The sequence below is a fragment of the Miniopterus natalensis genome, chromosome 7, assembly GCF_054644295.1.
Source record: "Miniopterus natalensis isolate mMinNat1 chromosome 7, mMinNat1.hap1, whole genome shotgun sequence".
Classification (NCBI taxonomy): Eukaryota; Metazoa; Chordata; class Mammalia; order Chiroptera; family Miniopteridae; genus Miniopterus; species Miniopterus natalensis.
Window position 1 is genome coordinate 37,657,445 of NC_142087.1, and position 16,631 is coordinate 37,674,075.

The window sequence follows — 16,631 nt, forward strand, 5'->3', positions numbered from 1 at the left end:
CAGCCTCTCCTCTCCCCATGCAAAGTGTGTGTGGACCAGGCATAGCCAGACATGCGGTGAGCTGGGCTCCAGGAGCCTCCCTGCTGCGCTCTCTTTTTTAGGGCCTTTGGGGGCAGACCAAGCCAGAATAGTGAGGGACTTTATGGCATTGAGGGAACCCTTGCTGGATGAGACATTAACTGCCTAAGGGGGCTGCTGCCATGCTGATGGCCTCCAGGGACCTTGTGCTTATGGCAACTAGAGACCTCATGCAGCCCCTCCTCTCCTCTGTGGGGAGAGGGAGCCCTCACTCCCAGGTCAGTCTCCTGCTGGGTGAGGTCAGCAGAATTCTAAAGATGTCCCCCCAAGATTCCCATCTGTGACTATCCAACTGAACAGTAATCTAGATACGGCTCTAATGGGGCTTTGCAGTTGCAATTAAATCAGCTGACTTTAAAATAGGAAGGTTACCCTGGATTTTCCTGATGGGTCCAATGTGATCACTTGGGCCCTTAAAAGCAGAGAAATTTCTTTGGCTGAAGTCCATGAGATATGGTGAAACAAGACAGGAGGAGAGATGAGGTGGGTGAGGAGGTCAATGAGCTCTTGGGACTCATTGGCTATTTCTGCCTTTAAAGGGGCCAGGAACCAGGGAATGTGGTGACCTTTGGAATCTGAGCATCACCTCTGGCTGCAAACAAGGAAACGCCCCATGCCAGCCAGGAAACAGTCCTCTATTTACACGGAATTGAGTTCTGCTGACAGACTAAATGACCTTGGAAATGTGTTCTCCCCTAGAGTCTCCAGAAAAGGACATCTGCCAGTTGACACCTTGATTTTGGCCTTGTGAGACCACTGGGGCACCTACACCACACGTGGCATGTGGCAGACACTCAAAAGTCAGCCAGAATGGGACTCACAGCCTGTCCAACCCAGTTTATCTCCACTGTGGGAGGAGGGAACCCAGCTCTGGAGCTCGAGAGGGTTGTCCTCCCAGCTCGGCCAAGTGGGAGAGTGCATTGACCACATGAGGCTTTGCTCCCCTCAAGACCCACTGAGGCCCCTGCTCCATCCCACATAATAGGCTTCCATTCTATTTCCCGCATCCCCCCACGGTGAGAGCAAAAGCCGGACCATGTTAGACAAGCCCCTTAGAAGGAATGGCTCTGGGAATGAGCTTCCAGGTGAGGTCGTCAGGAAAGACGAAGCAACTGGAACGAAGGCTAGTGCAGAACAGCGGTCAGTGTCAGAAATGGCAACAAGAAAAGAATGAGAGGAGAGAAGGAGGTGAGGAGACAAAGAAGGAAGAGAAGGGAGGCCCAGCAGGCAGCCAGGCAGCCAGGCAGCTGGCGCTGCGCCCGCGGGGAAAGGAGCAGTAAGAAAACAGAAGCGCGGCCCCCACGCCTGGCGACCGTGTCTTGCTTAGGAGTTTCCATCGCGCCTCATCCTGTCTGCACCCTGAGGCTTAGGGGACAGGCCAAGTCTATTCTCTTCTTGTCTCCTAGCTGGCATCGGTCACTTCAGGGAGAACCTGTGGTTGCCCATGGGCTCTGCCGCACCTGGGAGTTGAGGTTGCCCGTCTGGGCCTGCACTTGGGGAAACTGAGGTTCTGCTTTCCCCAGTGAGCAACACGAGGGAGGAGAAGGCTGGAAACAGGTTCTGCCTTGGTCCTGACACTCAAGCCGTACCTGAAGAAGTACTTTCCTTACTTCCTTTTATCTATTGTGTCACTGAGAAAATAATAATAGGAGCAAATGAGTGGTGCCAGCCACAGTTCTAAACTCCCTGCACCTGCTAGTTCACTTAGCCCTCTGCACAGCCCTGTGAGGCAGCTCGACGGCTGTCCCCCTTCCTCAGGGGGAATGGCCGCCGGTGGGAAGAAGAAAGTGGTTGGGGCACTCAGAGGGGCAGAGCTAGGCTTCAGGCCCGCCCCCTTCAGGGGGCTTTGCACTTAGGGACGTGGCACCTGTGGCTTTGTTGCTGCTGTTCTGTTTAAATTGTATTAGCAGCTCATTTATTTTACACCACAATAATCCGCGGCTACTTCATAAAAACGGAAGTGGAATTTCTGTGCCTCTGTAGCAGTTTGGGATGTTTACTGGTTTGATTGAGATTTAATGACTGGAAATAAAAAATACTTTCAGTGTATGTACATTATCAGGTAATATATATTCAAAGCAGGATATTAAAAATTAAACATCTGCTAAGATACATTAATTGGTGTGGGAATGTTACTGCCTCATTCTGAAATAGATTTACTGATGAAATTCATCAGTCTGAATTCACAAATCAGCTTTCAGTTGTGGGCAGGAGCCTCCCCCTGGATGAATGAAGTGGGTTATGTGGCATCAGTAGGCTAACATGCCATTAACCACAAGGAGGACAGGAATTGTAGCAGAGCCCTGGGTACAATGATAGAGTTATGAGCACGTTCTGTGCTTGTTGACGGAAGAATTTATATATTGGCAACCCGTCCTTCATGGTTGCTATAGTCAGCTGGGTTCCTGCTCTTGCCAGCTGAAGCCCCTGCCCTGGCTCCCTGCCTCCACCCTGAGGAATTGGATTTCAATAACAGCAGCGACACTGTGACAACTGGTGAACACAGAGTGTACTGCTGTAATTAGTTCATCAAAGCAGGCAATTTCATTGCTGCGAAGGGGGCCATCCGTGCATCAGCCCCAAGACGGCAGGCCAGGCGAGGAGGCACCAGCTCCTGCTGTGGGCATGCACCCCACTCTGAAGGCCCGCAGCGGGGGGTCAGAGCACTCTGCCTCTGCAGCTGGGCTCAGGGGCATTAGCAGCCTGTGGAGAGTGGAAAGAGGAAGCTGAGGGCTCTTCTCTCCTTCTAAGGCCAGACAGGGGCAGCTAAGGAAGTAGCTCCTGAACCTCGTGCTTTCTGATGACCATGCTTCCTTAGAAGAAGGACTTAGCACCCTCTGTTCTGGACACCAATGCCAGGATTGGGCTCAAACAGCAAGGGCGCAAGCTGTCCAGTGTTTAGTCTGTGAGGAGCCCTGGTACCCTGGGGCTTTATGGAGAAGCAGAGAACTCCCTATTTCCTACATTTAATTTAGGAGAGAGGCAAGGCTCAGAGTCAATTTTTTATATTACTATCATATTACAAGTTTGCCTCATTTAATGAGATAATCAATTATCAAAAAGACGCTGGGTGCTCATTATGTGCCAAGCATCCTACTAGGCTCTATGGGAAATTAAAAATGAAGTCAGTATGTTCCCAACTTTAAGGAGCCCCAGGACACACACATAAGAACACTGAAGAAACAACATCAATGATGCACAGGCGACACACAGGGAAAGGGGGAAATATCTGCCCAACCACAACAAGTGTGAGTTGAGACGAGCAAGGGGTGATGGCCTGAGTGAGCTGGAGGACCTCCTGGAAGAGGTGGAATATACTTGCACCTTGAGAGGTGGGCAGGCTCTGTTTGGGGGGGAACCACCACATGAGACCTTTTCCCCTTCATTCCAGTCTCATAGAAAAAAAGATTTGCCTGAGTTAGACTCTGAATGTGGAGATTGGAAATGCTCTGGTTGGTAGAGTGAAGGCTAAGGGCTCTGGGCAAAATCCCAGAGCATGGCCCAGAGCTGTAGATGTTGCTACAGAACAGAAAATCCACTTTAAGTGACAGACATGTTGCTCCAGAAAAAGTTAGGAGGGAGGGCAAGAGAGAGGAATGGAGGAAGGGATTTACACGACCTGTTTAATGTACTGGTTTTATACAATCTCATTTACATGATCTTTTAAATCCTCAAGTCGATAACAATAGCTACCATTTATTAAGTGCTTGTTAGGTGCTTTTCATACTAAATCAGTTAGAATGCTTTTGGTTGTAAATGAAAGGAAATGCACTTGAAATTTTTGAATAAAAGGAATTTCATGGTCACATAAGTGAAATAGTAGAGGGATCAGATGTGGTTTAATTGGGCTCTGGCTCAATTTCTGTCAGCTCTTTCCTCTCTGCCCTCCTTTGTGGTCAGCCTGTTCTTCAGCCTGGCTTCCTTGGTACCTAATGGCTCTTAGGGTTAAAGGCCTCATAGACTATATGTCATTGAAACAAAAGGAAATTTCTCCTCCTCAAATCTTCTAGGTCCTGAGCTTCACTGATTGGGCCAGCCCATGTCACATACCCTAGGTCACAAGATTAAGATTAAGCCAATCAAGCTTATTTCATTTAATCCTCTTAACAACCCCATGACTTGGTCATTAGACTTTTTCTCTTATAGATGAAGAGACTAAGGCTGACAGACAGCGTAGCATGTGCAGGATCACCTTGCTTACAAGAGCTTGGATTGAATCCATGTCTGCCACTCCCTGGGTCATGCTTTAATCACTGTATCTTACTGCCTCTCATTTTAGAGATGGTTAAGTGCATGACTGATTGAAATTAGGAAGTGTGTGGTGGAAAGGGGCTGTATTTACATGGAAAAAGGCACTTATAAAAGGAGAGGTGGTAGAAGCAAGAATGAGGGTTTGACTCTGGTCAGAGTAGCTGCAAGACCCTGCTGAGGAGGGGTAAGGTGAGAAGGGCCTGAAAGCAAGGGATGACTTCAGAGAATCTCCGTGAATGGGAAAGGCATGGGGAGAGGGTGCCATGGAATCCAGATGAGAACCACAGTGCCATGGGCAGGTCACACACACACACACCTGGCTCTGCCCTAGATATGCTCACCTAAGGACCTGCTTTCCCCGTATAAATCACCTTCTGTAAAGATGCCTGGATGTCAGAGCACAAACCCTCCAACACATCTCAGCATCTCAGCCCAGGCTCAGTCTCAAATACTATTAAGTCCAGCCAGATCAGTATTTCCTGCTCAGACATGAGAGATTTGCAAAAACACTCCCTTCCTCAGTAGACTATACTGGCTGATCACAGAGCTCTGCAGTGAAGGTGCTAAGACCAGCAGCCAGGGCCATTCTGGGGCACTGCCCTCAGGTGGAACTCCGCCTTCCAGCCCCACTGAAGCCCTTCTCGGGGCAAGGAGCACAAATTTATGTGGGGTTAAATTGGAAACCAGAGTATCTGGCTTCCTAACTGATTCCCTGGGCTGAGAAACCCTTAATGCTTAAGCAAGCAGGTGTGAGAGTAAACTTGTGGCCAAGTTGCCAGTGATCAGGAGGGAATGAGCAGGCCCTGGGAAAGAGTGAGGAGTTTCTGCCTCTTGCCGTGGCAAGCTTTCCTCTCGAGCCATTTTCCCTGGGTGCCTGCTGTCACCGATCCCTTCTGCACCTGGGATGGAACTGTGTGTTCTGCTCCTGACCTCGCGGGTCCTTTGGAGATGCTTTGTAAATGCCCAAGATCTTCTTCCTGTTCTTTGTTCCATGTCAGGGAAGTTCCAAATATAGACACTCAGCTTTATGTAATTGTCAAACCAGAGTGATCATTTGCTTTACTCGTGTATTTTAACCATACTGTGTTTTGAAAACCTTTGATTTACAACTTTTGGGGAAGAAATTAATTATCTAGAGCAAAGATAAACCTAAGGACTAAAGATAGGCTCAGAGGTGTCCATGGAAACAGAAGTGTAATGTTTGTGGGAGTGCATGCACCTTTTAAAATGGAACAGGGTTTCAAACTTTTTTAGAGTCTCCGGTGGATTGGTAATCCAGAAACTGGCTAAGGCCCCTTTTGCATTTTGGAATTTTATCTCTCACATTGATGTTAGAACTCATGTTGCTTTGGAAGCTTAACAGAATTTACTGAGGAGCCACAGCAGAATCTAGTGTCAGTCACAGGGAGGCATGAATTAGAAGTGGGTGAGGAAGCAAAAGGAAAACACGGGGATTGGAACCTAAAACAAAACTGAGACACTTGAGGCCAGTACCAGCATTATTTACAATAGCTGGGAGGTGGAAACAACCCAGATGTCCATCAATAGATGAATGGATAAACAAAATGTGATAAATACATACAGTGGAATATTATTTAGCCCTAAAAAGGAAATTCTCACACATGCCACAATGTGAACCTTGAAGACATTATGCTAAGTGAAATAGACCAAACGCAGAAGGACAAATACTGTATGATTTCACTTACATGAGGTACCTAGAGTGGTGAAAGTCATAGAGACAGAAGTAGAATGGTGGTTGTCATGGGCAGGGGGAGGGGAGACTGGGGAGATGCTGTTTAATGGATGCAGAGTTTCAGTCTGGGCAGATGAAGAAGCTCCGGAGATGAATGGTGATGGTGGTTGCTCAACAATGTGAATGTGTTTAATGCCCATGAGCTGTACATTTTAAATGATTAAAATGATAAATTTTATGTTTTGTATATTTTGCCAGAATAATAAAAAAAAAAAGACAAAAAAGACTTTAGAGGCCAATGTCAAAATACCAGCATCCTATATGTGTGTTACCAGTGGATTACACATTTGGCTTTCAGCAGCCAAGTCTCAACCATTTTTCCTTGGAGAGTCAGGGGCTTACCTGACTTATGAAGCAAAACACTTCGTTATAATGGCCACTTAAGTACTGACAATTAAAACCAATACCTATTACACGGTCATTTAAACGTGTGACAATTTGCTAATGCTTTTATAAGCTAATGGGTTAGGAAAGAGTAGGTGAATTATGTTGAAACTGATCTATATAATTTAAAATGAGGGTAATATCCGATAAATTGGTGCTTTACAAAATAGATGAAGACACTGAGATAGTGTGAGGAAGAGGGAGAGACTTGGGTGGATGAACACAGACCCCTCATTAAATCAGATGAGCCTAAAGCCAAGCATGCTGCCTCAGGTTGGGAGGGAGAGCCAGCCCTTGGGCACACGCACCCAAAATCCAATAGATTTTCAGCACCAAGAAAATCTCTCTTTAGCCTAGGGAAGGCTGCCACTAGCTTCCCCGTTTTGCTAACTAGCCAGGAGCTATTAGTCTGAAGATCCTGGAAGGATGCAGAAGCCCTAAGGCATAAGCTGGAGCAGGCCCCCAGTAACCCACAGCTGCCCTGCTGGCTTGGACTCTCTGTGGCCTGGCTCCAGCACTGAGATGCCTGGAGTGTGGGATCCCCTGGGAGTTGCTAGTCCTGTAGTCCCGGTCCCCTGCTGGTATCACCTCTTGGGGAAGTTCTAGGCTGATCTTTCTTGTCGCCAGCTCACAATGCTTGGAGGTGGCAAGTCACCCCTGAAATACCATCCTGAAGCAGCAGTTACCTGCTCTCCCAGCGAGGCCAGGGTGCTCCCTCTGCCAGCTGAACTCTGGGCCTGAACTCTCAGGAAAGAAACCCTTGCATCTCCTCCATGAGATGGCTCCCCGAATCCCACCTCCAAGCTGGACCCATTGTGGTTCAGTACATACCTAGGGAGCACTTGGTTGAAAAACCCATCTTCAGGTGCTGTGACAAGGCCAGGGCAAGGGTTCCCTGACTCATAGGCCTGCATTCTGCTGGCCTGTGGGAAGTAGGCCAACCTGCTATCCCTTTGGCTTCCTCCTAGGGAGCAAGAGTGCGCTCCAATGCATTAACTCAGGCTGGTGGGGCAGGTGAAGCAGGAGGCCTCAGTTCCAGCACTCCCCACAGGCCCACCAGTTCTCCATACTTCCCCCAGGTTAGTGGGGAGAGACGAGTGGTGTGGGGCTGGTGAGGTGGGAGCAGAGGGCAACCCAGGCCTGTGTATAGGAGGGAAGCTGCCACTCAACCTTTCAAGCCCCAGGAGGCCTCTCTGCGCTGCAGTGCTATGTCCTGAGAGGGCCAAGCTGGGTGGGCCAGCAAAGCCTTCGCCAGTTGCAGTTCTTCCAGGTGGTCAGGGGCTTTGTTCAGAGGCTCAGGAGCTCATGGGGCACAGCTGTGTGCCCGTCGTGTATGGCAGGGTCTGAGCTGGCCCTCAGAAGCCCAGAGCAGATGTTGACTTAGCTCCCACTCTGGGCGCTTCTGAGTCTTTGCATCATGGGCATGGGTATCCCATTTGGGAGCTCCAGTCCTCTCAGCAGTTTTTGTCTGGTCTATTTTCCAAGGCCACTAGGAGTGATGCTATAGCAAAGCGATTTTCTGGCCTTCATCATGTGTTCACAGGCTTGCTGATCCACCTGTGTTTCTTTTCATCCTATGAATTAACTGCAAACCTTCTGTCTCCCACGTGGGAGTGAGTGAAAGGAAGCTCAGATGCCCTGGGGTGAGACTGCCAAGTCCAGACTAGTCACAAGACAGAGGTTCATTTTCAATAAGGGAGAAAAAAAGGGAAGAAAAGAACCCGTGTATTTTCTAGATCTATGCCAGTTGCCAGGATGCACCTGATTGAGTTGCCTAGATGTAGAAATTAAGACAGAAATTGGATAAATTGCCAAAGATCCGACAGCCAAAGAGCCAGTGGCTGTGGCTTGAGCCTGGGAGGTTGGCTCCAGAGCCCAGGCCTCCCAGCAAGGGCCTATGGGGCCTGTGGGTACAGCTAGTTCTGAGTTCAAGCCGTGCAGCAGCCCCTTGGGATGGTGCTACCTCAAGGAAGCCACATCTCTGCTAACCCCCACCCCTATCAGTTTCTTCACCTGCAAAATGGGGCCGATTAAACAGTCTCCTGGGATTGTTTTGGGGGAGGAAATGGTGCAGCTGTTGAGGACAAATGACTCCGTCTTTTCTATACCAGGGAGAAGGGGCAACTTTCAGAGATGTTCTTAATTAAGTTAGCTGTGGTAATTACATTTTCATTCTATTATTTATATTAAAATAGAGGGAAAGGGGGCATCTTAATGTTGCTTTAATGAACCGAGAGACAGCCTCCACGGACTGCCAAGCTGAGCATCTGCACCCTGGTGGTGGCATTATCTTTGTTTATGGCCCAGCGGGCTGCTCTCCCAGCTCCGGGCCTGGGGGCCCATCTCGATCATGAAAACAGCTGGGAGAGCTCAGAGTCCACACTGGCATTGTTGCCCAGATATAGCAATGAGGAGCAATTTCTTTCTATGCCTGCCCATTGAATTTAGCTATACCAATTAACATTTTATTTACCACAATTTTTACTTTTTCTATGTGAAATCTTTTTGGTAGATAGGATTTCTTACATCTGATACCCGTAGTGGCTGTATTTTACATTTGCGTGCCTTTTAATACCTACCACGCCTTTCTATTTCTTTACGTGGTAGCATATTCTACTGTCACAGGGAAAACCCTACTGTCAGCTGGCTGAGGGGTGCAGGCAGGGAAGGGGCTGGGCAGGCAGGCCCCCAGGGGGCTGTAGCTAGTTCAATTTCACTTCCACCTGACAGGGCCACCAGGGCTTTGGAGCACAGTCTCTGCTCTGTAATGGGAAGACAAAGTGGAGCGAATCACTGTCCTATACTTTTTCCAAACACCCTTGATAAGTACCCAATGAGGTCAAGTTTCTAAGACCATCTGTGATTTATTTAAATGTACATTGAGATTTTTACCAGAGAGGGCTGAGGGGGCTGCGTCGTCTCTCTTACAGGAAAAGGTGAGGGGGTTAAACTGCTGTGGCCCCACCCCCATCACTAGCACATGATTAGGCAATCATAATACAGGGGCTCTGATAAACTGCATCTTTATTTAGTGGGTTCCAGCTCAGTACTAGCACAGTAACAAAAACTGGAAGTTCAAGGTGGGGTCAGAGACAGGGATCTGGTCCAACCCTTTCCTTGCAGAAGCTCCCCCACCCTTTGTGAAGAGAGGAGGTGTGGGAGAGAAGGCCCACAGAGATGGGGGGATTCATCATAAGACCTATCATCCAGTCTATTTTGGGCTGATGCTCACATATGCTGTCTGCCATGGATGTTTCCTGAAGGATGAGATCCCACTGAGAAACACAGTGAGGGCCCGGGTGTGCCATGGGTTGCAGTGAGCTGGAAGGATCCAGAATGGTCAGCGAAGCTTAGAGGTTTATGCAAGCAAATGTTCTGTCACTGTTGTATGAGTCATCTGCATTTGTCAGTTCATGCTGCTAAGTGAATCCCAGGTTATTGTAGCTGGTGCAAAGATGAGCATTTTTTTTTAAACATTTCTGAATTTATTTTATTGGGTGTTATAAAAGTGCTGGCTTCCTGTCAAGATGGTAGCATAGGTAAATATGGTACTTGAATCCTCTCACAACCACATCAAAATTGCAACTGAACTACAGAACAACCATCATTCAGAACCACCTGAAATCTAGCAGAAGTTTTACAACTAAGGATATAAGGAAGAAGCAACATTGAGACTGAGATTCACTCTTTTCATGACCTCATGTCAGAAGTCGCACACTTTCACTTCTACTTCGTCCCATTTGTGAGAGGCAAGTCACTAATTCTAGCCTCACTCAAGGAGAGGATAATCAGGCTCCACCTTTTGAAGCAAAGCATATCAGAGAATTTGTGGACCTATTTTTAAAACCACCATGGCTGCCTCTAAGTATGAGTGCTGGGATGAAGGTAGGGTGGTTGTTCTGAACATGGAACCCAATAGCCTGTGTGGATGTCACTCCCACACTTCAGATTTCCTTCTAGAGCATGTGTGCATGGCCAAGACACTCTGAATCGCCACAGTCATTATCACGCCATTAGCTGGAATAAAAACAGAGGGAAAACATCACATTGTCTGCTAATTGTCTGCATTTTTAACTTCTACTCCTTTAGAATAGGTACACTGACTTAGCTTTCTTAATTTTTTTTCTGTCAGGGCCAAGACAAATACCCAGTTCCTTTCCTTCTAACACAGATGAGCTGGGCTTTCTAGCAGTTTCTCAAGTAAGACCAAAAAAATGTTTTTGGATGTTTCAGAGTATATGTGCATACCAAAGGGCATAGCTAGTTGTTTCTAGTCTTCAGGGCTAGGGAAGGCTTTCTAGAATGAGGTAGGATACCTTTCTGAGTTGAGGTTTCCTTCTGGTAGGTTACCTCTTCCCTTTCTCCAAGGAAGCAGGAATTGAGGCTCCACTTCCTGGCCTTGGGGATCTTCGTGGGTGGGAGGAGAGCAGAAGTTGCCTGAGAGCCTACCATTGGAGCCATTATCAGTGTCCTGAAGGGGGTGTAGGGGGCGACTAGGAGAAGAAGCACAAGAGAAAAACAGTATCTCAGGACTGGGTAGGGAGAAAGAGAGCTGTGGATTCTCAGAGAGAAAGTGGGGGAGCAGTGTACCAATCCATGGTTGCAACCCAGGGAGGTGATGAGACCCCAGAGGAGCTGGCTGTGCAGTGCCCCCAGAACATGGGGCCCTCAGTGTCTGCCCAGCCTACCCATGTCCTGTGGTTCAGGCAGTTCAAGGTGGTCTGACCACATATGGGCTGGACAAGGGTTTCCTGGCTATCACAGGGAGATGGTGAGAGGCTCCTAGCTACTTAAGACCTGGGATTTTACACAGTTGGGAGATGTGGTAGAAAAAAGCCTCAAGAAAAACAGATCTAATTTCTCTCAAAGCCTGGAATGATAGGACCTGGAGTCAGATATAAACTGATTTAAAGAAAATAGGGTGAAGCTTCTTGCATGCTCTGGGTTGTAGTCTGAGTTATCCTGCTGTATGGAGGGAGACATATTTAAAACCAAGCTGAGAGCTGAAGAGTGGGCCCCAAAGAGAGCCACAGGCTGAGGCAAGAGCACCTGAGAGCATTTTAGACATGAGTTGTGGGAAGACGTGGAGATGACTGTGGCCGAGAGGACTAGAGAGGTTGGAGGGGGATGATGTGACCAGGTCATGTTAGGCAAATTGAACAGCCAGGGCTTTTCCTGGAAAGCAATGTAGTGGGGAGGCAGGGACGAATTAAATGGGGGAGGGAGGTGGTGATAGGACTACATTTGGCTTTCTAACAGGTCACTCTGGATGAAGCCTGGAGAATGGGTGGGGAGGGGATGATCACACACTAGTCAGCAGTTTGAAGACTACTGTGGAGAGCAGAGAAATGGTGCTTAAGAGGGTGTTGTTTTGGTTGGGATGGAGTGACAAGAATGGATCTGAGAGATTTTTAGAAGATAATCTGAAAATGCTCAGGTTTCCTGATTAAGCAACTGGGGGAATAGGGTGTCATATAAAGAAGCAAGAAGGTTATCCCAAAGAGAGAAACAGCAAACCCCCGTCCATCCCCTCAAATGGTCCTAAACCTGGGGCCTCAGAAATGGTTCTTGCCCTCAGGACCTGTCGTCTCTTAAAGGATAGTTTGTCTGAATTTAGTGAACAGGAGGTGAGGATGGGTGTGGGGATAAATGCTTTTATAGGTATGAAGGTTTGTGAAATAGGGACTAAAACCATTGTTGCAGCATATGTAGCTTGAGTGTGGAAAGTCTTGTATTATTTACCAGAAACGGTTGGAAAGGAAAGATACGCATCATGGATTTACAGCAGCAATAATATGCCCATTTGGGTAATTATTTTTTCTAGCAGCTCTCAGCAGCTTGGGTGTAGAAAAGAAAGCAGATGAATAGGTTTATTTGTTTATGTTCAAAGTGGGTTTCTTGTATGCAACATACAGTTGGGTTTTGCTTTTTATTTAATCCAACAATCTCTGACTTTTAATTGGGGCATTTAGCCCATTTACATTTTAATGTGATTATTGATATAGTTGAGTTTAAATCTACCATCTTGCTTTTTGTTTTCTATTTGCCCCATCTGTTCTTTGTTCTGTTTTTTTCTTTTTCTGCCTTCTTTTGGATAATAATTGAGTCTTTTTTTATGATTCCATTTTTATCTCCTTTGTTGGCTTAACAGCCGTAACTCTTTGTGGCGTCATTTCGTGGTTGCTATAGTGGTTTACAGTATACATCTTTAACTTGTTACTGTTTACCTTCAAATATTTTTTCTGTCACCCTTTTTCCCCACTTTGGAGAGACTCCAACAGTTCGTGAGTGCTCTGTTCATTTTTGTTCAATCTTTTCTGTTTTATTTTGAATGGTTTTTATTAATGTCTTCCAGTTCACTATTTTTTTCTTCTGCAGTCTAATCTGCTGTTAACCTGATCTTTTTATTTATTTCAGGCTTTGTACTTTTCATCTTGACATTCTATTTGGGTCTTTTAAAATATCTTTCATGTCTTTGCTTAAATATGCTAAATCTTTTCTCTAGCTTCTTGATCATATGGCATAGTGATAAAATAACTGTTTTAATGTGTTTGTATACTAATTCTATCATCCATGTTATTTCTGGGTCAATTTCGATTGATCAATTTTTCTCCTCATTCTGTGTCATATTTCCCTGCTTCTTTGTGTGGATTGGATGCCAGACATTGTTAATTTTACTTTCTTGGTGCTGCATATTTTTGTAGTCCTATAAATGTTCTTGAGTTTTGTTCTGTGATGCAGTCAAATTACTTGGAAACAGTTTGATCTTTTCAGTTATTGCTTTGTAAGGCAGAAACACAGCTGTGTTTAGTTTAGAGATAATTTTGTACCACTTACTGAGGCAAAATTTTTCTGAGTTCTCTATCCAATGAGAACAGGAACTATTCTGGCCTCTGGTGAACTCTGAGTGTTGTTACCTCTAATCTTTTTGGGTGGTTCTTTGGTCTCAGGTAGTTTCTTTACATGCTTATCCTAATCAGCACTTAGCTAAAGACTTGAGGGGGACACTGCAGATCTTCAGAACCCCTTCTCCATGCAGCTCTCTCATTTCTGCTATTCAGCTCTGCAAACTCTAGCCACCTTGACTTTTCCAAATCTCAGCTCAAATAAAGGAACACTCATTTCCAATCTGGGAGACCACTGGGCTCCAGCTGGATTTGGCCTCCCTCCAGCCATGGTCTGGCTGGTCCACCCAGGCTGTAAACTGGAGCAATCCTAGAGTTTACTAATTTGTTTCCTGTTCCCTTCATTACTTGATGTTTAGTTTCTTGAAAACTATATATGTACACACACATATATATACATATATATTCCCCCTGCCCTTCAGTTTTTTTAGTTGTTTCAGTTAGGAGGGTAAATATGGTCTTTGTCAGACCAGCTTTTCTGGAATTGGAAGTCACTCAGAGAATGGACTGAACGTTTTCATAAATTCAAAGAACAAGGATGGCAGGAATGAAGCAAAGAGAAAGCTAGTGGTTGAAGATAAGGAGGTCAGAATTTGGGGTGTTGATTTAAGATTTCAGAGGTGAGGTAGTTCAAGGTAACAGCTATAGGGCATGACCATCAGTTAGCTCAAGTGGAATGACAAGTAGCATGGACTATATACTCAGTATAGTGAAATCCTGCAGGCCTAAGATGCAGGTGTCAATTTTAGTGTCCTTGGTGAACGACCTCTGTTCTAGGCATCTTTGCTCACCCAGATCCCCTGAGTGGGTGGTATTCCTGTATCACCCTCAGGCCTCCCCACTTTCCAGAGTAGGCGATGGGCATTGTCTCCTCATCTCAGGAGGAGTGGGATTTCCTACACCATGTGTTGTAACAAGGGTGCCTGTGCTACTGCTGCCATCCCTCTGCCTCCTTGGGCTCTGAGGCACCTGGTACCAACCATCTAGGATGACTTTGGATAGGTTATTTAATCTCTTCTGACCCAAGGCTCCCCAGCTGTAAGATGGTTCCATAACTGTACCTGGATCATTCTGTCGTGGGGAGGATCTGCTGCCACTTGGGAAAGCATCCTACACAGTTCCTGGCACAGAATTGGTGTTTGATAAGGGTTTTCCCCATCGTCTACTGGTCATCATTTAACATAGCCTGGAACTGTTTAAACTCATGTTATGAGTCCATAGCCCAGCTTTTTCCTCCTGCAGAGGTCAGGCAGAGCCATTGAGTACCCTGTGGTGACTTCCCTTCCCAGGAACTGTTTTGCTTTGTGTCCTGTTTAAATACACTCTGATCCTATAACCCTTTAAAAGTGTTCTCTCAGCAAGTTTCAGGTTTGAACGAACTTGGAGAGGACAGATATTAACCTCAGTTAACAGGTGAAAGAGAGAAAGAGGAGAGGTGGCTCCCAGTCAGAAAGTTACAGCCCTGGTGTTTGGCCCAGTGCCCTTTGTAACTGCCTTCCCACTAGGGGAGAATTCACTGCCCAGGCAGACTCTGTGGCTCGTGTTTCCTCAGCACCAGGGGAGGCTCCCAGGATGGGCCTAGGTTTCTGCCAAAAGTTCTGTCTCAAAAATTTCAACTCTACTTGTTCCAGGCCAACAGTTTCCATGTACAATCTCTCTGCCAGTGACTGGGGGTGACCTGACGTGGTTCCACCACTTGGGCGCTGGGACACTAGGAATACACCACGACTGCTCACTGGTCTTTATTTATTGAGTTGAGAATTCACACAAGGTAACATCATACAGTAAATCATTTCCTGGGCTTAATAAAAATGATTGTCACTCACTGTGCTTCACAAAAATTTCTTTTAATGAATAAATAATTTGATGAAATCAAAAATATTTACAATATAAACAAATGGAAAAGCTTTCGATCTGTGAATCTGATCGCTGAGCTTTGCATTTTTGAACTGAATTCCGCCCAAGCTTTCCCCTTGGAAACAATACAAATCTGATAGAAACAACAACTCATACAACATATCTTTGTTCATTATATGTTTATCTGTTAGTCTTGGAAAGCTACATAAGCTTATATTATGCAACATGTTAAAATACAAATATTAACTAAAATAATATATTATCATAATGCCAGGTAGCATTCTCCACAGAACAAAAATGTACACTCAGCCGTAACAATAACAAAGGTTCACGGGCCACAAAATAATACCCCAAAGGTACAAATTCCTTCATAAGAATATAGTTGTGCTCTTCAATTTACCAGTTGTCTACGCTGCTCTAACAGGCCGATGCCCAGGAGTACAGTATTGGACGACTGTATGCTGTGTGTGTGTTTCTGTCAGGCAGCAGCATTACTGGGAGTTGGGCAGTGCAAGCAGTTTTATACATACTTCCTTGGGCTCTTAAAAAGAGCCAATTATGCAAAGCAAAATAAGCATATTGAGAAGTCCTGATCTCATCTTCACAAACGCCACAAGACGTCTCGGCTTTGTGGGATGGAAGGGTTGGTTCGCAGAGCTGCGATGTCGTCAGCCAGAATTCAAGTATTCCAGGGCCACCTCGTAGCAGAATTTGTACTGATCCTGGAAAACGTAATCAGAAATAAATTAGAAAGTCATGATTCTGAATCACAAATTGTTTGTAGACGTTCCCATAAGGCCTGATGAAAGGTATTTTGATATCTATGCTCATTAGAATTCCTGGAAAGTTCTAGACAACTGAAACACATATATATATGTCTGAACACATATATGTTTACCTGTATATCAACATGCTGAGCACGAAGCATGGGGAAATCATGAGGTATAAGGAGAGATAATGAGTGCTGGAGGAAATGCCTTCATGACTTGCTCATATAAGGCCCTCAGTAAATGAGTGTAGCTTCACTCCTGGTCCAGCTTTAACTTTGACTTTTGGTCAGCAGGATTTCCTCCATTTTATGAGCATTTTTAAAGCATCTCTTAAGTACTGAGCACCTGGACCTGGGCTCTGACTTTGAGAAGTCCATGTCCAATGAGGAGGATGAGACAAATGGCCCAAGACAACCGATAAGACTGAGCTGAGCAGGGCCCATGAATGGTCCTCCAATGTGCATGTGGGGGAAGAGAGAGTGGAACTTCTTAGGGAAGATCTGGAAACAGGTAGTAGGTGATAGGAGGGAGGGAACAAATGTATAGAGCTGGGATAGGTGGTAATGTGCCTTGGTTTGCCCAGACAGAGCTGGTTTATGCCTATTATCCTGGCATAAGCATTCTTTTTTACTC

The 16,631-nt window shown here is 46.0% G+C and overlaps 1 protein-coding gene across 1 annotated transcript in view; it reads right to left on the minus strand.

The window, feature by feature from the left end:
• Window positions 1-15,202: 15,202 nt before the first annotated feature.
• The window catches only part of PTPRM (protein tyrosine phosphatase receptor type M), a 617,147-nt gene continuing 615,718 nt past the window's right edge, over window positions 15,203-16,631 (minus strand). Inside the window, exon 33 of the mRNA XM_087818949.1 lies at window positions 15,203-15,950. Coding sequence (XP_087675075.1) covers window positions 15,897-15,950 — 54 coding nt within the window. The 3' untranslated portion in view covers window positions 15,203-15,896. The remainder of the gene's footprint in view (window positions 15,951-16,631) is intronic.